General features: G+C 42.6%; 1 protein-coding gene across 1 annotated transcript in view; it reads left to right on the plus strand.

Annotated features, from left to right (window-relative positions):
- Positions 1-26849, plus strand: part of polr3d (polymerase (RNA) III (DNA directed) polypeptide D) — a 36253-nt gene extending 9404 nt beyond the window's left edge. Inside the window, exons 3-9 of the mRNA XM_072266779.1 lie at positions 4617-4660; positions 6511-6665; positions 10285-10409; positions 11851-12016; positions 13994-14259; positions 16066-16218; positions 20189-26849. Of these exons, the coding sequence (XP_072122880.1) occupies positions 4617-4660; positions 6511-6665; positions 10285-10409; positions 11851-12016; positions 13994-14259; positions 16066-16218; positions 20189-20308 (1029 nt within the window). The 3' untranslated portion in view covers positions 20309-26849. The remainder of the gene's footprint in view (positions 1-4616; positions 4661-6510; positions 6666-10284; positions 10410-11850; positions 12017-13993; positions 14260-16065; positions 16219-20188) is intronic.
- Positions 26850-27245: the final 396 nt, after the last annotated feature.

A 27245-nucleotide genomic window follows, 5' to 3' on the forward strand; every position in this document is an offset into this window, starting at 1 on the left:
TCAACAAGTTTTATAATAGAATGTGACATAGAATGTACCATGTGCAACTTTCTGCAGTTAGCCACACTGTTTGTTCCCCCCCCCCCACCCCCACATTTCCTAATGTGACTCTGGTGATATTTCCCGTGACCTGTCATATTTCCTGTTTACTGTTCTGGTATGGAATGACATCATCCAATACAAGTTGGCAGGCTAAAGCTGACAGTTCTGACGCTGGTAACCAACTGATGTGCAAAATTTATACAAAAATAAATTTCTTGGAATTGGCACCCCATTTGCTGCTTCTACATTTTCTGTCTTGCCTTGTCATTTGGAAAATTTAAACTCTACTAATTGGGTAAGTGTGGAGTATAGAGCTAATGTTAGCGATGGCCACCTGGTTCACCAACCTGCCTCTAAACGAAACCTGTTTTTTTTGGCTGGTGTCTGTTACTACAGACCCACACCCACGGTAGCATAGCAGTTAACACGTCGCTATTACAGCTCGGGACGTTGGAGTTCAATTCTGGTGCCATCTGTAAGGAGCTTGTACGTTCTCCCCGTTACTACGTGGGTTTCCTCCGGGTGCTCTGGTTTCCTCCCACAGTCCAAAGGTGTATGGGTTAGTAGGTTAATTAGTTTAACTTAGTTTTAGAGTAAAAAGGTGAACTATTTAAAGGAAATCTGATGGGGAACTTCTTCACTCAAGGTGGTGCAAGTGTGGAACGAGCTGCCAGTGGAAATGGTAGATGCAGATTAAATTGTAACATTTAAGATAAGTTTGGATAGGTAGAGTTGCAAGAAAAAAGTTTGTGAACCATATGCAATCACCTGGTTTTCTGCATTAACTACTCACAAAAGTGGTCTGATCTTCATCCTCATACTTTCCAGCGTCCCCATAGTGTAAAAACATATCTACCGTATGCTGACATGAAAAAAATTATTCTGCTTTAAAATTTTATTTGTCTTTAAACCAAGCTTACCTAGTACTTGTGTATTGTACAACAGCTTCGATATCAATGTGATCCTTGAGTTTGATGGTTTTTGGCAAGAGTTGGAATATCCAGTTCAAGTTGTGACAGCAAAAGCCTTAAGTTCCCATGCACAACAACGTCCAAGCGGTTTCTTTTTTTATGGGTATATGGGGTTCACTGTGCTGAAGCCTCTTTCAACAAGGTAGGAGGATGGAAATGTAATGAAGAGCAGTTTCACTGTTCTCCAAAGATTGGGAAACTTTGTATGGCAGTATAGCCACCTACCACAAAAGCGGACACTTTTGAAAAGCATTTTTGCCTCTTTATCGTTCTGAATTTTGATAATTTCTTCTTACAAGTTCTCTTCCTTTTCTTTCACCTTGCAAAGAAATTGGTTAATTATCCAGTCTGGAATTTCCAAATCACTCAAATTCTTGAATCGATTCTGAAAATCCTTCTTCAATGACTGCAGGTGTAAGCAGTACTCATACAAATCACTGTCTATGAAAGAGAGTGCCAAACTTTCCATGCAGGGAAACTGAGAACATTCTTCTCTCAATGTTTTGCTTATATATTTCCAATTTTCCAGTAAAAGTGGACATTGCACTTTTTGCCTGGATTAAATTTAAATTCTCACCTTGCGATTTCATATTTAGAATCTTCATTTTGTCATACAGATCGGCTAGGTTTGCTATATCTCCACATAGAGGTTCGACCTTGTTTCCCAAGCTCCTGTGGACTTTCAGCAAAAATTCAACCACAGTGTCAAAAAGATCAAAGAAAAAAGCAGCCTTTTGACAGCCAACACACTTAAGTATAAAGAAGCAAGTGTTCAAACTCATAAATGTTATCTTAGTATAATTGGTGAAATATTCTGCTACTTAATGGACAAGCTTTAATTTTGTTGATAGCAGATATTCCAAGAGTCGTGCTTGGGGAAAAAAGGTTGCTGGCTGAGGTTTTTGGCTGCAATATGTTGACAATGAATTACACAATGGATTGCAAACAGACTTGGAATCTCTTTTTTCATAAATGCCAGTAAACCAACATGGTGACTTGTTATATATGGTGCTTCCTCTGTTGCACAAGAAATCATATTCCTAATTGGAATACCTTCATCCTCAATATACATTTTGAGCTTGTCATAGATTGATTCTCCATTGATATTTGTTTTTAACTTTTTTCAAAAGAGAATCTCTTCATAAACACTTCCATTTTTGGTAAACCATACATATGCTATTAGCAATGCCTCGTCTCGCACATTTGACTCATCCAGTTGTATCTCAGATTCTGTTTTTTGTAGCTTTGTGCCTAGTTGATACTCAGTGTCTTCACTCATTTTGTCAATACGATGAACCACAGAGTTATTACTCAGATGAATTGATTTTAAGATACTGGTATCCACTTTGAGAACAGTGGTGAGCACTTCTGATATAGCAGGCATTATTAATCTTTCACCAATTGTATGAGATTTTCCACACTTTGCTTTCATTTAGGATAGGTTCAATATGTACATTTAATGTCAGAGGAATGTATACAATATACATCCTGAAATTCTTTTTCTTTGCAAACATCCACAGAAACAGAGGAGTGCCCCAAAGACTGAATGACAGTTAAATGTTAGAACCACAAAGCCCCCCCCCAACTCCCCCCTCCAACGAATAAGCAGCAGCAAAGCAACGACCACCCTTCCCCCACCAGCAAAAAGTATTGGCACCCCCATCAAGTACTCAAGCATGTAGCAAAGCATCAATAAAGACACAGACTTGCAGTACCCCAAAGACTACTCGTTCACTTGGTAATTCAACATACAACAGGCTCTTTCTCTCTCCCTAATAAAGGAAAAAGAGGTGTCCCTGTTTCGCAGTGAGAGGGGAGAAATAATGAACAATTTACTGATTTATGGTGTTATAAGTCAGTTGCGTCACCTTTTTCTGAGCTCTGTGCCCAAAGAACTCGAGTCTCTGGACACACAGCCAGCTCACTGCTTTCGATCTTTCGTGTACTCCCACAACACGTCAGGTGGCGACACCGGCCTTGAATCCGCCCACCTCCAGAGCCACGAAAATCCAGCACCCTGAAGGTGCGCTAGTCTTCCAGGCCGCATCCTTAGCATATCGAAAAGTGGCCGGTCGTGAGGCCCCGAGAGCAGGTCCCATTTCCACAGAGAACCGAAGTCAGCGTGTAACTTCAGGGTCTTCAAAGGAACCTTGAAAGGGAAAAAAAAAAAGAGATATCAAAGATAGAAATAGAGCTGTTTCCGAAGATGCAAGCAGAGGAGTTGTCGTTAGGCGTCATCCTCCTCCTAAGCTCCTTATAAGAAGCAATGAGACCACTATCAAAGTCATTTTTAGCTTTCTTGGCAAAAGACTCCAGTATGCAATGCTTTTCAAATTCTTCTTTCATCTTCTAGAACTGAGTAATACCATAAGTAGCCTTCTCACGGTGTCTTTTACGGAAGTGTTCCTGCAATCTTGATGGTTTCATGGTTTCATTAGTACAGTATTACAGATAAGATACATGGAGCATTGCTGATCTGACAAGAACAGAATAAAACCGTACTCCAGGTATGTAACATTGTATCGACACACTTTCTGTAGTTTCTGGATTAGAATTCAAGGCTTCACCGCCTTCAGACTCATTGAGATCACACCTTATGTCTTTATCCATCATTACCAGTGTTAAATTAAAATAAAAAATCAATAAAAACTGGGAGTGCCTATCGGATATTGACAACGGCAGCGAGTTGACGCGGGTGGAACGATGATAGCGGCATCCAAAGGAACGGCGAGGCAAAGACGAAGATGATCACAACAGCAAAAATTACGTTGACAAGGATTGAGATTGGAATCTGTACGTTAGTCAGGATAGAGCTACTGTTTGGCAAGCTACCTTTGACCAATCACGTAAGGTCTGATAATCCCCAAAGGTGGTTCTTGACTGCACGTATGAAGCCGAGGTCACTTTGAACGCCTCAAGAGGAATTGTCAGGGTCGGTAGGTGCACTGATTGGCTTTATTTCACCGTTTGGTTCCGGCCAGTGCTGTATTGTTATGCAGCCTACTTTCCGAAGATCTGTAGAAAAAGTTGAGAGGGTGTACTTGACTTGTTAACTGTTAAATTGCATGAACTTGTTTTGTGCTGCGAGTCAAGGGGAACTGTTGGGCACCTTGGGTTGCTAATTTATGCATCCCGAATAATGTCTGTTTGGTTGGTGAGGTAGAATGAGATTGCCGAGTTTCAGACATGGTGTGACGACAAGTGCTCACCATCTGCGGAGTTGTTATTCTTCCTGTGTTCCAGTGCCTCATCCCTTTTTTTGGAAGTACCTGCTATACTAACTGTTGGTCAGGTCAGTGCCTCAAGTTAGAGTGACCCTTGCACCACCACCCTCACCCCAAAAATTTTGAGTGTCTCCCAGTGACTTCTATTTCCCCTAATGTCCCCTCAGGACATGTGACTGCCCCCTTGCAGGGTGCTCCCCTCCCACCCCCCCCATCTGTTGGGAATCACTGCCCTATGGCTTGTGGCACCATGCTGTACAGCTGAGAAGTGGGTCTATGAGCCTTCAGATTCCATTAAGTCAATTAGTGGCATGGGATAACTGTGAGGCTAATTCTATAGTCATTTGCTGATGTTAACTGTGAATCTCCTCTCTTACAGAAAACATTCACTCCAAACATCATCAGCAGGAAAGTTAAGGAAGAGTAAGTATTCATTTAGAATGAAGAATATGTGGTTGTTTTTATTTTGTAGTAACTACAGAAGGTTAACTGGATGAGCCGTTGGGGAAAAAATAGTGCAGTTGGGTGCTGAGAGGAGGTCAGTGTAAGGAAAATATTTTAAAATTTGTTCCTTATTCTTCTCTGATTCAGTAGCAAGGGGTATCTGCAAACAAAGGAGGCACTGTATACCTGTTAAAGATTAGAAATTACTTTGTTAGAGTTATATAATGAAAATACAGAAAAGAAAACAGGTTAATAAAAGTAGTTAAAGGGACAAATTAATGTTTATCAACCAGTCAGTAAGCCATGGCACACAGTATACTCCTGAGAAAACTACAGTTTCCCAACAACTCTCCCCCTATCCCGCCGCTCCCTTCCCCATCAGATAGCTTTTCTGGTTATATTATGCCTGTAAGCTCAGGTTCTGAGAATTTCTGCTTACTCATCTTTCAGCTTTTACAAGAAGTTCTGTGTTTCTTTGGGTAAAATGAGTACCTCTCCACAAATTTAGTTCCATCTGCCACCTTTTTGCCTTGAGTGGCTCGAAGTTCCTTTATTCACAAATGTTCATGATGGGCATCGTGTCCACATGATGACGAGATATAAAAGAAGGAAAAATTGCTTCTTTATGGGTAAAGGTATCATTCTGATTCAGTTACTAGGTGATGGAGAACTTAATAGCACCATGTAAAGACATACTTGCAGCACATTCTTACCTTTCAATGGGTGAGGTCTTTTTTTTAATTGCCGAAGCAGAGAAGAATGTCAGTTGGCAATAACATTGCCAATTACAAAATAGTCATTTTGAGTTTGAATTAGACCATGAGATATAGGAGCAGAATTAGGCCATTTGGCCCATTGAGTCTGCTCCGTCATCATTTCATCATGGCTGATCCATTGGGCCCTTCATGCCCTGACTAATCACAAATCTATCTGTCTTAAATATACCCAGTGACTTAGCCTCTGCAGCCACCTGGGGCAACGAATTCCACAGATTCACCACTCTCTGGCTAAAGAAATTCCTACTCATCTCCATTCTAAATAGTTGCCCCTCTACTCTGAGGCAGTGTCCTCCGGTCTTGGACTCCCTCACCATAGGAAACATTCTTTCCACGTCACTCTGTCGAGGCCTTTCAACATTTGATTGGTTTCAATGAGATCTCTTCCCCCACCCATATTCTTTTGAATTCTGGTGAGCACAGGCCCAGAGCCATCAAACACTCCTCATATTGTAAGTCTTTCAATCCCCAGAAGTATTTTCATGAACCTCCTTTGAACTCTCTCCAATGTCAGCACATTCTTTCTTAGGTAAGGGGCCCAAAACTGCTTACAGTACTCCAAATGAGACCTTACCAGTGCTTTATGAAGCCTCAAGTATTCCTTCAGTTAAAATGAGTCGCACTGCAAGAACTTAGAATCTTGTAGCCTTTTACTCAATATTACCTGGGCAATGGACTGAAGTAGTCAGGCATGTAATCTAATCTGTCCTGGGGTGAAGTCTAAAGTTGGAGTCGCAATGTCTGTCATTTGAGAATCCAGGGCTAAGGACTGGAAGCCCAGAAGTGGCCTCTCCTAGGATTGGAAGGCCTGTCAGTGTGTGTCAGTGGGTAGGAGGGATGGGAAGGGGGATTGTTCTGCTGTTTTTGGTGTGTTGTTCTGCTGAACATTGTGGACATGCAATTGTTGGTGTTGGAATGTGCCAACACTTGTGGGCTGCCCCCAGCATGACCTCGAGTGTGCTGGTTGTTAAATTAAGTGATAAATTTCACTGTATGTTTTGATGTACATGTGGAAATCTGAATCTGAAGTGTGATTTTTTTTTCTCACTGTAGACCTAAGGAAGACGATGCATCACAGAGGAAAGAGAAAAAGGAGCGAGAAAGAGATCGGCAAAGAGATGGTCGAGGCCGAGGGAGGGGCAGACCCGAGACCATTCAGTCCCATTCCATCTTCGAGCAGGGTCCTGCTGAAATGATGAAGAAAAGAGGTGAGAGCTGAGAATTGTTAGTGGTCTCTTTGAGTCCTGCGATCTATAGCTCTTCTATTTACGTTGTGGAACCCAACAGAGCAGAGGAATTAAGATGCCCTATGTCAAATCTTAGGTTAGAGCAACACCCCTCATCTCTGGTAGCTTTCTCAAATGGCAGACTAGTTGATCTTCAAGACCTCCTAATTACTCTGTCATCTCAAATCCAGACTAGTTAGTGGAGCTAGTTAATCCTACTTCCCTTCTCTTTTCACCTGAGAATCTGTTGGGGTTGTATGTCGTACCCGTGCCCCTGATGCAGCCTCCCCTACATTGGTGAGACCCGTTGTAAATTGGGAGACCGCTTTGTTGAGGACCTCAGTTCCATCTGCCAAAAGCAGAACTTCCTGGTGGCCAAACATTTTAATTCCAATTCCCTTTCCCATTCTGACATGTCAGTCCATGGCCTCCTTTTGTGCCAAGATGAGGTCATCCTCAGGGTGGAGTAGCAACGCCTCATATTCCATCTGGGTAGCCTCCAACCTGATGTATGAATATCGATTTCTCCTTCCTGTTTAAAAAAAATCATGCAATGCCTCCCTCTATTCCCCACTCTGACCTTTCACCTCTTCTCACCTGCCTAACACCTCTCCCTGGATCTCCTCCCTTTTCCCACCCACCTGGCTTCACCTATCACCTCTAGCTATCCTCCTTCCCCTCCCCCCACCTTTTTATTCTGGCGTCTACTCCCTTTCCAGTTCTTGACCCGAAACATCAACTGTTTATTCATTTCCATAGATGCTGCCTGACTTGCTGAGTTCCTCCAGCATTCTGAGCATGTCCCTTCTCTTTTTCCTGTTTCTTTTAGGTATTGGTCCAGTTCCTGATTGAAAAGTATTCTTAATTTTTTTTCTATCACCGTGTTGGACTGGGTCTTCCCAATCATAACCACTCATTAAAGTTTACATAATGCCACTTCTGATTGCTGTGCCATTTACCTTAAATCTACGGCCTTTCTGGTTATTGACCTTTCAGTCAATGGGAGGAGTTTCTCTTTATTTCCTCCCTCCTGAAGTCTAAATCAAAAGAGTACCATTACTCCTTTGTTTTTTTTTTGCATTATACCAGACAGTAAATTGTAATGTAGTAGAGAGACCAGTGATTAACCCAGTGGAACTCTGTTAGATGTAATATCTAATTTCTCTGTATGTGAATCTGCTAGAATAGTATCAAGTTAAGCATCCCTTGCAGATGCTGTATACCCTTTCTCTTCTCACCTTCCCACTAGTTCCCCCTGGTGCCCCTCTTCCTTCCCTTTCTCTGATGGTCCACGCTCCTCGCCTATCAAATTCTTTCATCTCTTTATCTGTTCCAGCATCACCTACACATGCGTTCTCTCCTCCCCTCCTCTCCCCTCCCGCAACTTATTCTCCTTCCCTTCCCCCACCTTCTTATTCTGACTTCTGCCCCTTTCTTTTCCAGTCCTAATGAAAGGTCTTGGTCCGAAACGTTGACTGTTCAGTTCCCTATACAGATGCTGCCTGACCTGCTGATCTATTATTTACTTATTATTATTTCTTTCTTTCGTATTTGCACAGTTTGTTGTCTTCCGCACTCTGATTGACCCCCTAGTTGGGCGATCTTTCATTGATTCTGTTATGGTTATTATTCTATAGATTTACTGAGTATGCCCATGAGAAAATGAATCTCAGGGTTGTATATGGTGACATATATGTACTTTGAATATTTACTCTGAACTTCCTCCAGCATTTTGTGCGTGTTGCTTTGGATTTCCAGCATCTTCAGGATCTTTTGTGTTTATGAGGTACTGCATGATCCTTTTCATACCAGTGAATAACTTTGAAGGTTGGGTACTGAACATGACCTGTATTTAATGATACAACTGCTGACCAGATTCACAGGGTGGATTTTAATCATACTTTTGAATTCTTTTGCTGGGTCAAGATTGTTTTACAATACCTCCGTGCACAGCTCTCGGGTGTCCTGTGCTGTGGCCACACCTTTTCTTCGCTTTCATCCAGGAAATGCTGCCTTGGCTTAGAGTTTACAGAAAGCCCTGGCTCTCGGAGTTGAGTGGGTCAGGAGGGTATCTTATTGGCAACAATGCTGAATATAAAGATTAAACTGTTGGCTCCATACGCCAGTTTGCCCATTAAATGAAACAGGTCAGATTGATAGCCTGGAGATGGGGCGTGAGCCCATGATCGGTTCCATTGTTTCTTTCCAATTGAAGCATCAGGCAAGATTGTAGATGGCGAGTACGGGAGCGGAGGACGGTCTTCCGTTCGGCACTGCCTGCCTGCGTTTGACCGGTCTTCCTCTCCCTCTCACTAGCTGCTGTTGGAGTCTTGGGATCCATGTTGCCAGGACTGAGCGGCAAGGCTGTGGACTTGTTTTGGGGGACTTTGAGGTCCTATTTCTGCATGCTTTTTTTTTGGCTTTTTGAGTGTTTTGATCAGGGCCATTCAGTGAAAAGTGGCTCTGTGGCCAGCATTGGCTTGCAGTGCAGTGTTGAACTGAACTGAATACTCCTGGTTTGGTGTTTGATATTCTGTGTTGTTTGCTCATTTTTTGCTGTTTGTGCAATTTGTTCCTTTTTTTTTGGATGTTGGGTGTTTGATGTTTTCCTGAATGGGTTGCATGGTGTTTCTTTGTTTCATGGCTGCCTGTAGAGTTGTATTCTGTTTACGTACTCTGCATCTATGACTTGTGGTTTGAAGGCAGAAACAGACTTAACATTGATCTTTGGCAAAGATTCTTCTAAAGCAGGGATTCCCAACTTTTTAATGCCACGGGCCAATGCCATTAACGGAGGGTTCCGTGGACCCCAGGTTGGGAACCCCTGTGAGCATCACCCCAACACTGAAAGACTGAATCTTTGGAGCTTTGGAAATATCCTACCTCAACCATAACAATTGGGAATAAAAATAAAGGTTGGACGGAATGCTTGTACAGTGTTGAGAGATTGATAAGTGTTAGTGCTGACAGGCACCAGGATTTCTTCTGAGAAATTAGTGTGAATACAGCAATCGGTTAAAAAGCACGTAGTACGTGGTCTAGAGGGAGTACGTACACCAGTATCAAAACTAATCAGTTATATCCTCAAACTTATTGTTTACACAATAAAAATACTAGCATTTTTGTAGGGTATTTAACCTTACTCACTTGCTCCTGGTTATCAATGATCCAATTCTTCTAATATCATCAGGAAGGAGTTACTGGAGACTCGGGACTCTCACCACCAGGTTTAGGAACAGTTAATTAGCCCACAACCATCGACCTCTTGGTCCAGAGGGGATAACTTCACTCAACTTCAACTGTCCCATCACTGAACTGTTCCCACAACCAATGGACTCACTTTCGAGGACTCTTCATCTCATGTTCTCAATATTTATTTACTATTGTTATTTCTGTCTCTTTGTATTTGCACTGTTTGTTGTTTTCTGCACTCTACCTGAACACCCAAGTTGGGTGGTCTTTCATTGATTATGTTATGATTATTGAGTATGCCCACAAGAAAGTGTATCTTTGGTTTGCAGATGGTGACATGTATGTACTTCGATAATAAATTTACTTTGAACTTTCTAACTTTACTTTCTTTGTTTCCTGTGCTTGACAGCTGGTTGGGATTCCTCCATGGACATGAAAGAGTTTGGAACGTCCCCCATTATTAACATTAAGAAGGAAAAGCGGGAATCAGAGGAGGAAACCAAGCAAATTCTCCGCATGCTGGATCGGGATGATGTAAGTGAACTGTTAATGGATTATTTGCGGGAATTGGCAAGTGTGCAGGCAGCTGATTGATCGCGCAGTGAATTGATTGGGCCTCCTATGTGCATGGGCGTGACTCGATCCCACACTAAGTTGCCCAGTGTGTACAGTTACTAACGTGACTCAGCAGAAATGTTTAGTCATATTAAATTATTGTCATTTTTGCTCTGCGCATACGTAATAATAGGCAGTAAGATTGGGAAGGCTGTAAAGAGAAGTTAAACAAATTCCTTGTTGGTAGTAAACACCAATGTTGCTTCTCCATCTTTGCTGTCCTTGGGAAATCGCAGTCTTGATGCCCCAGGATTGGAAGGAGAGCAGGTTAAGACAGTGATCTGGTGACCTCCAACCTGTCAGACGAGGATGAATAATGAGGGATGGGATAGGGCTCCCCTCTGATGCCCCTTTGACTGAATACCTGCTGACACTCACAATTGAGGTCTAATCTAGATGACGCCGAAAGAGGCACCAAAGAAACATCAGGGACCACTTTTTCATGCAAGAGGATAGTCCATATATGGAATGAGCTGCCAGAAATAATGGTTGAGGCAGGCTCATTAGCAACTTTTAAAAGCCATCCAGATAATTACGTGGAAGCCACTATAGTGTAAAGGTTCACGCAATGCCATTACAGTCAGAGTTCAGAATTCAATCCTGGCATCCTCTAAGGAGTTTGTACTTTCTCCTGCGACTGCATGGGTTTTCTTCGGGTACTTCAGTTTCCTTCAACAGTCCAAAGATGTGGTGAATTGATCATTGTAAATTGTCCTGTTAGAGTTAGGGTTAAATCGGGGTTGCTAGGAGGTGTGGCTCATTGGGTAGGAAGGGTCTATTCTGAACTATATTCTCACTAAATAAGCAAATTGGAGAGGTTTGGAGGGTTATCAGCCAAACATAGGCAGCTGGGACTAGCTTGCTGGGCAACTAGTCGGCATGGACGATCTGGGACAACAGGCCTGTTTCTATCCTATAACACCCAGTAAGTTGTGTCCTTGGGAACACACTATAGGAAGGATCCCTGCCTTTCACAGAGGACCATCTGGTGTTCCGTTGCTGTGGATGGGGACAAGATTTTAGATTCAGACATACAATGAAACCTACAGTGAAAAGCGTCATTTGTGTTAACAACCAACTCAACTCAAGGATGTGCTGGGGGCAGCCGGCAAGTGTTACCACACTTGTGGGCTCTGTGACTCTGATGAATTTGCAACAGTAATTTACAGAAGTTCAAATCAAACTGGTCACAATTGTATAAATTATGAAATTGAGATGAGGCCAGACAAGAAATCGAGAAGGGCTTTATACTGAGTTGTAATTGTGAATACATTTTATAATTGAGCTGTTAGCTGCCTTTTTATTTGTCAAACTGTATCCATTGTACCAAATACTTTATTTTGTACTTGGTTGTGTATAGTTTATTGATGACCCTGGTCTGAAAAACGATGCCCGCAACATGCCAGTGCAGCTTCCACTAGCCCAGTCAGGGTGGCTGTTCAAGGAGGAGATGGAGGAAGAGGAGGTGAAGCCCGAGCTGACCACCAAAGAGGAAAAGATGGAGATAGATATCCCTTCTGTGAAAGGTGTGTGTGTGTGTCTGGGACTGAACTGACGGATTTGTTAGGTACCATCAGTAAAGCATAATCAGTTTGATTTTGTGCAGACAGTTGACCACTCTCCCCACATCATGGCATTTTCCCCTGCGGCCGTAGGAGGTGTAACCTCTACCCCTTCACCTCCTTCCCGCACTACCATCCAGGGACCTAAACGGCCCTTCCAGGTGAGGCAGAGATTCACCTGCAGCTCTTCCAACCTGGTGGGCTGTATTGCGATGTGCCTGTTCTATACAAGTGAAACCAAGCAGAGACTAGACAACTTTGTTCAGAGATGTAGCATGGTAAAATGAGCCCACGCTGCCGAATCATACACATCAAATAACCTACTAACCCATACGACTTTGGAATGCGGTTGGAGAACATCAGGAATTGAATCCGGGTACTGCAATAGCTTTGCGCTACTGTGCCACACTGCTATAGAGTCATAGAAAAGTGCAGCACAGAAACAAGCCATTCAGCCCATCTAGTCTGTGCCAAACCATTTAAATTGCCTAGTCCCATTGACCTGCATCGGGACCATAGTCCTGCATACCAATCCCATCCATGTACCTCTCCAGACTTCTCCTAAAAGCTGAAATTGCACTCATATACACCAATTGCTCTGGGGGCTCATTCCATGCTCTCACAACCCTCTGAGTGAAGAAAGTTCCCCTTAAACTTTTCACTTTTCTTCCTTAATCCATGACTTCTAGTTGAAGACCCACCCAGCCTCTGTGGGAAAAAGCCTGCTTGCATTTACCCTATCTATACTGCTCATAAAGATCTTCCTCAATCTTGTACATTCCAAGGAATAAAGTCCTAACCTATTCTATCTTTTCTTATAACTCAGGTCCTCCAAACCCAGCAACATCCTTGTAAATTTTCTTTGTACTCTTTAACTCTTTCAATCTTATTTACATCTTTCCTGTACGTAGGTGACCAAAACTGCACACAATACTCCAAATTAGGCCTCACTAATATTTTCTACAACTTCAACATAGCATCCCATCTCCTGTACTGAATATTTTGATTAATGAAGGCCAATGTACCATAAGCTTTCTTTACGACCCTACCTGTGACGTCATTTTCAAAGAATTATGAACCTGTATTCTCAGATCCTTTTGTTCTACCACACTCCTCAGTGCCCTACCACTCACTGTAAGACAAACCCTAGCTGGCCCTACTGAAGTGCAACACTTGTTTGCATTAAATTCCAGCTGATGCAGCTCTAATCTAAATAAAGTTGCCTAGTCTCTACTTGGTTTCACCTGTAACGATGCAAGCCATGATAGCCTTTCTCAATGTCCGTTACACCCCCAATCTTGGTGTTATTGGCAATGATTTATGATTTAATGGAACCTATTCTTAAGATCAATCTATCCCTTCCCTCCTACATAGCCTTCCATCTTAGAGCATAAGGCCATAGGAGCATTTGGCGCATCGATTCTGCCATTCTATCATGGCTGACTTATTATCCCTCTCAACCCCATTATCCTGCCTTCTTTTCATAATCTTTGACGCCCTGACTAATCAAAAACCTATCAACCTCCAACTTGGCCTCCACAGCCGCCTACGGCAATGAATTCCACAGATTAAACACTGGGTAAAGAAATTCCTCTCATCTCTCTTCTAAAGGGTCTTCCTCCTATTCTGGATTGTCTTTTTAACCATCCATGTGCCTATCTAAGAGTCTGTTAAGTGTCCCTCGTGTCTGCCTCTACCACCATCCCTAACAGGGCGTTCCACGCACCCACCACTCTTTGTATAAAGCCTACCCTTGACATCTCCCCACCCCCGCCCCCCATATTTTCCTCCAAGCAGCTTAATATTATGCCCCTGGCATGATACAAACTGTGATACTGTGCCTCTAATGATTAAGAAGGAGCCTCATCTGAGAGGCCACTGTTCTGAAGGAAGGACATGTTAACTGCATTAAGTATTTGTGTTTTTTTACTGCCCTGTCAGTAAAGCACGAGCCTGGTGATGAAGATGCTGCAAAGGACGTTGCAGAGAAACCGAGCTTGGCGAGGAAGGCTCCGTCCGTGCCGAAGAACGTTTCTGTCGCTGAGCTACTCCGGGAGCTCAGTTTGTGCAATGACGACGAGCTGCTGTTCCTTCAGCTCCCTGACACATTACCGGGCCAGGCTCCCACCCATGAAGAGAAGCCAATCAAAGCTGAGGTTCAAAGCGAGGACGGGCAGACCATGTTAGTGAAACAGGAAAAGAATCAGGTCTGTGGTGGACAATTCCTGGTTTCACTGTAGGGGTCTTTCAGGTTATCTTCACTGGGCAGGTTTTCCCAAACTTGGATAGTTAGTCTTTGGCCCATCTAGTCCGTGCCGAACTATTAATCTACCTACTCCCATTGAACTGCACTTGGATTGTAAACATCAAAAGAAAAAAAAACTGAATACTAAACCCAAAAAAAAGCAAACAGAACAAAACAGGGCTAGACCAATATCTTGAATCAGACACGTTCAGTAATGTCATCAACTCTGCTCCTCTATGCATATATTTTAAGTTAATAAAGAAGATTCGGAAAGGTCAAATTACATCATATGAAAATGTTGCATAAAAGGTTTCCAAGTTCCTTCAAATTTAACCAAAGGATCAAAAATATCACTTCTAATTTTTTCTAAATTTAAACAATATAGTTTGGGAAAACCATTGGAATGTAGTAGGGGGATTGGTTTCCTTCCAGTTCAATAAAATAGATCTTCTGACCATTAAGGTAACAAATGCTATCATCCGACAGGCTTTCAATCTTGTTTTGATTGAAAGAGCAGGTTTTACTCTTTCAACCTTTTCTGTAGGTAGGCGACCAGAACTGCACACAATATTCCAAATTAGGCCTCACCACCATCTTGTACAACTTCAACTATCAGCCCCTGTACTCATATATTGATTTACGAAGGCCAATGTGCCGAAAGCTCTCTTTATGACATGCTCGTGAGAGATTTAGAAATTTACCAACTGTTGTTCTATTATGTGTTAAAGGTAGTTTTGGCTTAGTCAGAAAAGAGTTCCATTTGGAATATAATCAAAGTATTGCGATGTAGTCTCTAGAAAACCAATCTCAGGAATGAATTACTGGCTAGAATCTAATTGTGGTGTTCACATAGAATACACTGTAACTGGTTTATATTTAGAGTAATTAGAAGCTTAGTGGTTAGGTGATATCTAGGAATTTATGAATCTTGGAATATAAAGTAATATTGAAATATACAGAACACAGAACATAGAAACAGAAAGAGAGACAGGCTGTGTGGCTCACAATGTTGTGCCTGTAAATAAATTAGGCAATCAAATGGCCAACTAATCTAATCCCCTCTGCATACACAATGTCCATGTCTTTCTATTTTCCTCACATCCATGTGCCTATCTAAATGTCTCTCAAGTCTTTAATGTATCTGTCTGTACCACTACCACAGGCAGCCACCACTCTGTGTATAAAACCTGTCCCTCACATCTGCTTTGAAATTGCCCCGTCTCACTTTAAATCAGGGGTTCCCAACCTGGGGCCCACAGACCACTTATTTCGTGGTATTGGTCCATGGCATAAAGAAGGTTGGAAACTCCTGCCTTCAATGCATGCCCTCTGGTATTAGACATTTCAACCCCGAGGAAAAGATACTGTCTCTACTCTACCTGTGCCTTTGATAATCTTATAAACCTCTATCAGATCTCCCCTCAGCCTCCACTGCCCCAGAGAAAACATCTCAAGTTTGTCCTACCTCTCGTTATAGCATATGCCCTCTAATCCAGGCAGCATCTCTTCTGCACCCTTTCTGAAGCCTCAATATCCTTCCTATAATGGAATTTTGAAATAGAAGGGAATACTGGATAGAAAGAAACATTTCATTATGTTATAATCCAGTGAGTTTCACTGTTTTCCATCCCATAATTTTTGTGGTATAGAAATGCAAATACTCTCTACATGGTCCGGTGATCGTGGAAACTGCTCTTGGCCTGTGCAGATGATTACATGTGTTTGGTTAATGAAATTCTTCATCAGTCTGTGTGTGTTTGTGCTGCAGGAACTTAAACAAGCTGAAAATACTTGCTCACTGATGGATTTAACAGAGGGTCAGATTGGGAAACTACTGATCAGGAAGTCGGGGCGGGTGCAGCTTGTTCTGGGGCAAGTCACCTTGGATGTTACCATGGGAACAGCCTGTTCATTTCTCCAGGTATGTACCCCATCATGATTTTTGCATTTCAGTAGTGGCTTGCTTTAACAGCTCGTCGGAGTGTTACGGAGTGATTCCGTGCTGAAACGGACAGTTGCTCGACTTGTTCCAATCATTTGGATGATTCGGGAAACCTCAAGTTTTCCGTTGATTGTAAACAGGCATTCCCAACCTGGGGTTCGCGCACCCCGAGTTAATGGTGAGGCTCCATGGCATAAAAGAGGTTGGTTACCCCTGCTGTGAAGTGGTCAGTTCATTTGTTCAAGCATGTTCACTGCTTGTCAGGGAAAATGCAATTAAGTCAAAGTTAAAGTATATTTTATTATCAAAATACATATATGTCACCACATACAACCCTGAGCATCGCTCTCGGGGTCTCAGGACTACACAAGCCTCTCCGTGGATTGTGTGGTCCTGTGATCCCGAGAGCAATGCCGTCTGGAGCTATGCTCCTGCTAGGGTCACCCATGGCGGTAAGGTCGAGGGTGAGGTCTCTGACAAAGAACAATCCAACCAAGACCTCAACGGTGGAACAGGCAGACGAAGTTACTTCGAACCTAACGGCTGTGAAGGCGGATGAAGGCTGCAACAAATCCATCAGCTCCAATTGTCGTGGTTTCCATGCCACTGGAATCAGTTGGTTGATTTGTGAAGTATCGTGTGCTTCTTGGAGTGCAACATCAAGTACACGTTAAACAAATATACGCACAGGCGTCTTCGCTCTGTACGGAACGAAGACCATCATCTTTGTCCTCGAGGGATAGCCACGACGACGACAGCTCTGAGATTCATTTTCCTGTAGGCGTACTCAGAAAACCTATCGAATAGTAACTATAACCACATCAATGAAAGATCAACCTGAGTACAGAGGACAAACTGTAAATGCAAATATAAGTAAATAGCAATAAGTAATGAGAACATGAGATAACAAGATAGAGTCTTTAAATTGAGATCATTGGTTATGGGAACAGCTCAATGACAGGGTCAGCGAGTGTAGTTACCCCTTTGGTTCAAGAGCCTGATGTTTGAGGGGTAGGAACTGTTCATCAACCTGGTGAGTCCTAAGGCTCCTGTCCATACTACTTTTGATTTTTTAAAATTTTGATAGCTGGTGGCTTCTTACCACCTTGGTGAAGTAGCCAATGCAGTCAAAGACCCTACCCATCCCAGATGTTCCCTCATCTCCCTCCTCCCACTGGGCAGAAGATACAAAAGCCTGAAAGCACAAAACACCAGGCTCAAGGACAGCTTTTACTCCACTGTTATAATTCAGTTGAATGGTCCCCTAGTATAAGATGAACCTTGACCTCACATTCTACCTTGTTATGGCCTTGCTCCTTATTACTGCCTGCACTGCACTTTCTTTGTAGCTGAGATTCTGTTATTCTGCATTCTGTTATAGTTTTTCCATGTATTACCTTGATGTAGTGATGTGATGAAATGATCTGGATGGCCTGCAGAACAAAGTTTTTTTTTACTGAACCTTGGTGCATGTGACAATAACAAGTTAATTTACTATTTGATGGGAATAGTTCAGCATGAACTTGATGGGCTGAATGGCCTGTATCTGTGCTGTACTTTTCTATAACTACAAGTTGATGTGTTGATGATGAGTATGCTACTGTGAACTGTACTTAATACTGAGAGATATAGAGGCTGCTTTGTCATTCAATCATAGCTGATTTTTTTTTAAGCCCCATTCTCCAGCTTTGCCCCTGTAACTCATAACCTCATTACCAATCAGGAACCTATCAATATTTGTCTTAAGTTCACCCAATGGCTTGGCCTCCATTGCCCTCTGTAGAGCAACGAATTTCACAGATTCACCACCTGATTGGCTGAGGAAATTACTTCTCATCTCTATTTTGAATGGACATTCCATTATTCTGAGGCTGGCAGATTGGCTCTTGGCACATTACTTAATTAAGCCCAACTGGGATATAGGCCACCAACAGTAGCTCACCAGAGTCCTCTGTCCTGGGTCAGTCTTTCACGTTGTCTCCAGGGGTAGCCCATCTTCTTGGTGTATCCTTCCTCTCCCAGGGATGAGGTCTTTGGAGCTTCTGTTGGCGTTTCTGTGGCACTGGGCTTTTACGGAATGGGTTTTCTAACCCCATACCCAACCTTCTTTGCACAGCTGGGCTTGGCACCATTCATAGCAATTTCTTGGCACTGTGGCCTTCATAGATCAGAGTATTGAGTATAGGAATTGGGATGTTAAGTTGAGGTTATATAGGATGTTGTTGGGGAGTGCAGAGGAAATCCACAAGAATGTTGCCGAGACATGAAGACCTGAGTTATGGGGAAATATGCAGGATTATAGGGCTTTGTTCGCTGGAGTTCAGGAGAATGAGAGGAGATTTGATGGAGGTATACAAACTTATGAAGAGTATAGATAGTGGAAGAAGCCTGCTTGCACTTATCCTGAGGTTGGGTGGGTCTAGAAGATCTAGAGTTTAAGGGTAAAAGTTGAAATATCTAAGGGAGAACCTGAGGGGGAGCTTCAGTCCGAGGGTGGTGAGAGTGGGGAGCGAGCTGCCAGTGAAAGTTGTGGATATGAGTTTGATTATAGCATTTAAGGGAAATGATTGGTTAAGTACATGGATTTGGGGGGGGGGGGGGGGTAGGTGGAGGGCTGTGGTCCAGGTGCGTGTCGATGGGACTAGGCAGAAAAATCAATTCGGCATGGACTAGATGGGCCAAAGGGACTCTTCTGATCGAGACTGGACGCTTCCAGGCTGTGAGCTGAGCTGCAGTGATCAGTAATTGAACGGTCCACTAGTTCATATGGGAGGAATGGCGGCTTGACCTTGGCTATGGGAGAACTGTTGAGCCGGCATCCAGTAGGTAGCGTACTGCCCCGAGTCGGGAGGTTATGTGCTTGAATATCACTCCCGAGCAGGCATCTGGGCTGAAGTGTCTGGGCAAGGGTGCATCCTTCACATAAGACACTGAACACCTGTAGTTGAAGATTTAAGGTCAATATCTGAGCAGGAGAGAAGAAATTTGCCCTGGTGCCTTAGACAATATTTATACTTAAAACAGTACACTTCCTGTTCATTCTGATTTTTCTGTTTGTGAAGAGTTTGTTTTGTCATATTCACCGTTGTAACAGTAACCACCCAGTAAAAGTTTTCCACCAGCTGTGTAACACATTGGGACATCCTGTGGTCTTTATCTTTAAAGATAAAGATTAAATTTGTTTGTCACATGTATATCGAAACATACAATGAAAAACAATATCAACGACCAAACACAGTCCAAGTATATGCTGAGGGGCAGCCTGCAAGTGTCACCACGCTTCTGGCACCAACATAGCATGCCCCCAACTCACTAACTCTTAACCTGTACACACAGTCCTGGGGAGAATGTACAAATTCCTTACAGACAGCAGTGCAATTGAACCCAGGTTGCTAGCACTGTCCTCCAAGAGGACCACGACCTTGCCGTGCTTTGGAGGCTTGCGTGCCTCAATGACCCGGAGAGCTACGTTGGCTGGAGTCAGGTCTTTATGCTTTGGCTCTTGGTAGGGTCACCCATACCAAACAGGTCAAAGGGTAGAGGCCAGACTAAGAGTGGTCCACCAGTCCTCCAGGTTTGGGGGTCTAGCTCACAATTAACAACCCTGACTGGTCAAAAAAATATTGTCACGGAAACAGCAATGAAAAATCCTTCTACATCTGAGTGTGACAGTATTCCTGACTCTGCACCCGGGACTTGCATGACTGATTGTAGTGAAAATCGAGAGGAAGCTACTGACATGATGTAGGAAGCCCTGAACACCACCAGAGATGGAAGACCTTCATTGCTGCCTTAAACGCCAGTGGCATAATGGGCAGAAAGTAAAGTAAGCTAGCACTGTAACATGTTTATGCTAGTGTGTGCTGTTGTTGTAACACAAGGTCTCATTTGTTTTTGTCCTTAAAAGTATGAAATCCTCCTCCTGACTGTTCTATTTCTGCCTTTTCAGGAGCTGGTTTCTATTGGAATTGGAGAGAACAGGACAGGAGAAATGACGGTGCTGGGACACATCAAACACAAGTTGGTCTGTTCCCCTGATTTTGAAACTCTCCTTAAGCAAAGACAGTAGCTGGGAATCCTAAGATCCAAATATTGAAGATCTTGCAAAGGAAAGCCAGCTTGAGGTCCAGCTGGAGGATGTCAGGAGGCTTGGCAGAGGAACGAAAGGACAGTTCTCAGAAAAGACAAGAGTAAATGTTTCTCTTGGATTGTAATGTGACATGATGAGAATTAGTCCGGGTTCGTTCTCCTGCATACAACGGCTGATGTCACTGCAGGTGTGACTGTGTAAGTGATTTCAGGTAGTTACATCTTTGGTCATTCAGAGGAAGTGAGAGTCTAAGCTCACTGGGGTTATACCAGCCACAAGGTGAGGAGTCCCTCGGAGTCCAGGCTCTGTGTTTACATTCGCACTGTATCACTTTCTTTGTGTTGATGATCGCAAGACCTTGCCTTGTTCCTCAGCCGGTGGTTGGGACGGGAGATGTCTTAGTGCCCCTGACACAATACAACAGTCAGCACTGATGTTGACTATTGCTCAGAGGTGGTATGTTCCCTTTTCTGCTGAATGTTTTGCAAATGTATGAATTATTTAAATATGCTTTAAAATATTTTAATAGAAGGTGTAACTTGTTTCCAAGAGCTGAATATACTTGAGTATTCTAACACAGCAACTGGACTTCTTATTCATAGCAAACTATAGCACAGAAACAGGCTCTTCGGCCCATCTCTATGCTGAACTGTTATTGTGCCTAGTCCCATGGACCTAGACCTGGACCATCACCGTCCATACCCCCTCCCATCCATGTACACATTCAAACTTCTCTTAAATGGTACTACTGAACCTGCAACCACCAGCTCTGCTGGCAGCTCATTCTACACTCTCCCTCAGGCTCTCTTTAACCATTTCACCTTCTCCTTTAACCTGTAATCTCTAGTTCTAGTCTCCCCCAACCTCAGTGGGAAAAGCCTGCTATATCCCTCATAATTTTGTAAACCTCTATCAACTCTCCCCTCATTCTCCTACACACCAGGGATTAAAGTCCGAGTTCATTCAGCCTTTCTTTATAAACTGATATCAAATCCCCACAACATTCTTGTAAATTTTCTCAGTACTCTTTCAATCTTATTGATGTCCTTCCTGTGATCAGAACTCCAGACAATTATTCTTGTGATTATTTTAAAGAACATAATCATTTTATATAATCCAGGAATTGCAATATTAACAAAAATCAGTGAATCTGCAAGGGTTGTAAATGGTGCTTTATATTTTACCAGCAACACTTAACCCCCGGTTTTACCACTCATGCCTGTAGAGACAGGATCATAGCCCATGGCAGTTCACCTTGCTTTAACACAGTTTAAAGCATGCTCTCCAAACAGCAGGCAATGTCAAATGTGATGGAAATCAGAATCAGGTTTATTATCACAGGCACATCATGAAATTTGTTGTTTTGCAGCAGCAGTACAATGCAATACATTAAAAAAAACTATAAATTGCAATAAGAAATCTTTTTAAAAAGTAGTTTAAGGAAGAGCAGAATAGTGAAGTAGTGTTCATTTGCATTCAGAACTCTGGCAGAGGAGAAGAAGCTGTTCCAAAACCATTGAGTGTGGGTCTTCAGGCACCTGTACATCTTCCTGATGGTAGCAATGAGAAGAGGGCATGTCCTGGGTGATACCAGTGATCGATGCCACCTTCTTGAGGCCTGATGGAGCTGACTTGAGTTTACAACCCTCTGCAGCTTTTTCCAATCCTGTGCATTGGCCCCAGCCAAAATGCTCTCCTTGGTACCTCTGTAGGAACTTGCTAGAGTCTTTGGTGACATACCAAATCTCCTCAAACTCCTAATTAAATGTAGTCACTGTTTATAATCTCATCAATATGTTGGGCCCAGGATAGATCTTCAGAGATGTTAACACCCAGAAAGCTACTCACCCTTTCCACTGCTGACCCCTTGATGAGGACTGCTGTGTGCTCTTGGTCACAGGGAGAACGTGCAAACTCCTTACAGACAGTGGTGGATTGAACCCAATCACTTGCACTGTAATAGTGTTATGATAACCACCACATTAGTGTACTGCCTAGATGTGGGTCCCATATCTAAGGAATGTTGGGCTGGCATTAGGGAGGGCCAGACTAGGTTTACAAGAATGTTCCTGAAAATGAAAAGGTTATGAGGATCATTTGATGGCTCTGTGCTGTATTTACAGGAGTTTAAAAATATGAAGGAGAATCTCATTGAAACCTACCAAATATTAAAAAGCCTAGATAGGTTGGATATGGGAGGATGTTTCAAATGAATCTAGGACCAGAGGGAACAGCCGCAGAATAGAAGGATATCCCATTGGAACAGAGAAAAGGAGGAATTTCTTTAACCAAGGGTGGTGAATCTGTGGAATTCGTTGTCACAGACGGCTGTGGAGGACAAGTCATTGAGTATATTTAAAGTGGAGGTTGATAGGTTCTTGATTAGTAAGGGCATCAAAGGTTACGAGGAGAAGGCAGAAGAATGAAGTTGAGAGGGAAAATAAATCAGCCATGATGGAATGGTGGAGTAGACTTGATGGGCTGAATGGCCTAATTCTGTTCCTATGTCTAATGGACTTCCCTGTCCTGAAGTTCAATATGCCTTGGTCTTACTGTCATTGAGCACAAGGTTGTTGCAACACCATTCAACCGGCCAATCTGTCTCATTCCTGTATGCCATCTGCTTGCAATCAGAGGTTCTGCCAATAGCAGTTGGCAGAATGCCAATTCTGATGCCAAAGGTGCAAGTGACTCCCTATTACTCAACGTAAGCAGTTATATGGGTCAAAAATAATTGCGGCAGACGTGGAGGGATTTTCTGTAACGGAACAAAGGCACTGTGTGATCTGGGATTTAATAGGCAGAATTCCGAGGCAGTAAAAAAAGCATCCTTGATTCAGCGTCAAGTCTTTGTTTCAAAAGACACAATGTGAAATTACAGAATGTTACTGTGAAGGTGTACTGAGTCCCATTGTAGTTAGAGGGTAAATTCTAGTACATCTTATTGGTATCAGGGGCGTTCCCTGTGGTTCAAATGGCAGGGTGGAGATGTGTCTCTACCAGAGGAGGTATAAGGCAATAATCCTTCCCTCTGCAGGTCGCAGGTCACCCTTGGGCAAGGTGTTGCACCTGCTTAACATCTCCCCACACCGCCCCCCGATCAGGGTGACGTGAAGCCATGGGAGCAGGTGGCGGATGGTTGTATGAGCAGCTGGTGCATATCACAAGTCCTGGTTATGTGACCACTTATGCCAGGCAGAAAATCTCTGAAGAGTATTGATAATGGCTGGGTTCACCTGTCTGTTAAAGACACTGCCCAGAAGGCAGTGACAAATCACCTCTGTAGAAAAATTTGCCAAGGACAATCATGATCATGGATAGACCTCCATTGCCCTCGTCACATGACATGGCACAAAATGATGATGACCATGTGCTGGCTCTGTGAAAAGGCTTTCATGAACAGTTCTACCCATAGAGAAATATAAACTTGCAGAAGAAAATAGGTCCCTTGGTCCATTTTAACCCCAAATCACTTTCCAGCCCCAGGACTGTAGCCTTGTTGATTATAGCCCTCCAGATGCACATGCAAGTTTTTTTTATTAAGATAGATTAGTTTTATCTGTCACATCGATACATAACAGTAAATTGCATCCTTTGCGTCCAATCAAATCACTGAGTACTGTGCTGGGGGGCAGCCCTCAAGTATTGCCACACTTCTGCCACCAACACAGCACGTCCACCATTGCTAATCCAAACCCATACGTCTTTAGAATGTGGAAGGAAACCAGGGCACCTAGAGGAAACCCAGTAGTCACAGGGAAAACATACAAACTCCTTGCTGACAGTGGTGGTAATTGAACCCCAGCTGGCATGGTATATACACAGTGGATTCTGGTTAATTGGGGTGGCTGCTTTATTTGGGACCATTATGCTATTTAATTGGGACAGGAGATTGCTGCTGAACGGGTTCTAACTAGCGTCAGTTGCATGTGTTACTGTTCAATGAGCAATAAGACAATTTAGAACTGTTTTGCTCACTGCAGTTTCAAATACTCAGGCTTGGAGATGCCAGAAATGGCCAGGAGTGAAAATGAAACTATTTCACTACTTCAACAAATTAGGAACTATCAAGATTTTGAAGGTATTGACAATCATCTTGAATGTCACAATGAAAATAAAGGATACAATGTAAAGCATTGTATGAAGGCTATCTATTATATGCACTAGGTGTATGTGCTGATTTTGCTCATTTACGGTCAATCAAAACAATATGGCAGCATACTCTGGATCAATGACTATTAGGAACTATTACAGTTTTATTATAGTACTGTTGTAGTTTTAGTTCTAATTTGTTTGGTATTTCATTTAAATACATAATTTGTTACTCAGTTGAACTTTACTTTGTCTTTTTAAATTTTTTTTCCATAAAACTGTGGATAATTGAGGCAGCCACTTATTTGGCCCAAAATATACTGGATCTGACCAATGTGTCCTAATTAACTGGAATTGTGTGTGTGTGGTGCAAAAAGAGGAAAAATAGTGAGGTAGTGTTCATGATTTTAAATGTACGTCATGGGTGTGTTTTTATTGAAATTCATTGCAGTTGGGAAGCGATTAATTGGTTAACTGGAAGTTTAAAGTAAATTTTTTTTATCAAAGTACATTTATGTCACATATACTGCCTTTTATTTTCTTGCGAGAAGCAATCAACAGATGCAGCACATCTGAGGGATCGACCTGTCTGTAATGCAGAGTAAGCTCCGTAGAGCTGCAAACAATCAAAATCTGAAACAATCTCAAAAAGCTAGAAGTACTCAGCAGGCCAGGCAACACCTTCCAAAGGAAGGAATGGGAGTGATTAGCGTAATGCTTTTACAGCGCCAGCACCCCAGGTTCAATCTGCCAGTGTCTGTAAGGAACATTTTACACTATAGTATAGTGCATGATGTTATGTCAACCTTTTAACCTCATCTATGATCAATCTAAGTCTTCCCACTTACACGGCCTCTCCATTTTTCTATCATCCATGTGCCTAACTCAGTCTCTTAAATGTCGTTACCACTACCACCACATCTGGCAGGGTGTTCCACATGCCCAACACACTCTGTGTTAAAAAAAAAACAACAACTTACCTTTGACATCCTCCCTGAACATTCCTCCAGCCACCCCTCGTATCAGCTGTTTCAATCCTTATCTTCTGAAGAGAATCACACACAGCAAAGCATCTAATATTTTGAACTTTATTGGAGAAGCATGGTTAATGCTTCTGTTCTATTCAATATTGTAAACTCTTCTGCATTTTAAGGGCAGAACATGCAGATTGTTAAGAGAAGTATATTTTTAAATCTACTTAATGTCAGGAACATGAGCCCCTACAAAGATAGGCAGCACAGAGGGCTGGACGCACAATTAGCAGTTTGGGGCTGTTTGTGAGAAGACTTCAAAAGCTCTGGAGATAAAAATCATCTGTATCCTTGGAATTTTCTAGACGTAACTCCAGTAAATGGAATGCTTTTTCTCCTTCTAACAGCCGGACTTTCTAATGTAGTTAGCCATCTGAAATGCCTTTTTATTCAGTATTCCTCCATGGACACCCCTCTTTCCCATAATCATGATGAAGATTTTCTTTGACCTGGCAATGGCTATGCTATAGCAAGGATTGTTACCGTCCCATCTCTTCATCCTGATGTCCATGGTGTGATCCCCGTCCAGTTGGAAGTTATCACGGATGACAAAGCACCTCTTGCCGCCAACAGTGAGTCCCTTGGTTAGGAAGGTCTTCCGCTCATTGCCGGTGATGTTTTTGATTTCCTTCAAGCTCATCTGCTTAAACAGCCCATCCTCCTTGGCAGCCAGCAGCCTGGGACATGAACATGCCAATACAGCCGCATCTTGGCACAACCCATCTGCAAGTAAACTCCTCACATACTCCTCCCAGCCCAGCATTCTGTGATTCGGGAGTTAGGGGCATGAACAAAGGCTCTCTACAGGCTGTTAGGCTGAATTTGTCACTTAGAGATTGGTCTGAATGGTAGCTGCTGTGTGGTAACCAACAAAGGAGAGAGCAAAGAGCTCAGGTCCACAAGATCAAGCTCAAAAACTTGAAAAAGGCTAATCTTTGCATGTCACAAACAGTGGGCAGTGACATCCCAGGTCATTTATGATGTCATAATAAAGTTTGACATCTTTAATGTTTATCGTTTAGCATGTTTCTACAGATGTTTTATCAAGTTGTCTTCAACAGCTGCTACATGTCACTCAACTCATTGAAGGCTTGCACAATCTTCCCCCACAAACCTCTCGTCCTCAAATCCTTTAAGGTCCCAAATCTCCTCCACTTTCATCATTGACAACCAACATCCAAAAATCAGCTACTGAATTCCTCTCGAAAGCCTCTCTTCCCTGTTTATCTCCTTTAAGATTCCTACCTCTTTGCAGTTCATTGGCAAATATCGTTGATATTGCTACTGTCAAACATTTTGGGATGTAATTTTTATGTGCTATTTTCAGAATCAGGTTTAACATCACTTGCTATGTCATGAATTTTGTTATGTGGCAGCAGTACTTTGCAATACATAATAAAAATTAAATTACAGTAGATGGAGATAATACTTTATTGATCCCAAAGGAAATTACCGTGTCACTGTAGCATTACAAGTGCACAGATATACAAATATTAGAAGAAAAGTAAGAATAAATGATGTTACCTCAAAACAGTCTAACAGGAGGGGAGTCATCACTGCCCCGGCTATAGGTTGATTCATTACAGAGCCTCATGGTCGAGGTAAGTATATATTTTAAGAAGTTAAATAAGTAATGCAAAAAAAAGGGGGGGGGGTGCGGAGTAGTAAGGTAACATGGGTTCAATGTCCATTCAGAAACTGGATGGCAAAGGGAAGGAGCTATTCCTGAATTGTTGTGTGTGCCTCCTCCCTGATGGTAGCAATGAGAAGAGGGCATGTCCTTGATAATGGAT

This window comes from Mobula birostris, chromosome 8 (assembly GCF_030028105.1).
Source record: "Mobula birostris isolate sMobBir1 chromosome 8, sMobBir1.hap1, whole genome shotgun sequence".
Classification (NCBI taxonomy): domain Eukaryota; kingdom Metazoa; phylum Chordata; class Chondrichthyes; order Myliobatiformes; family Myliobatidae; genus Mobula; species Mobula birostris.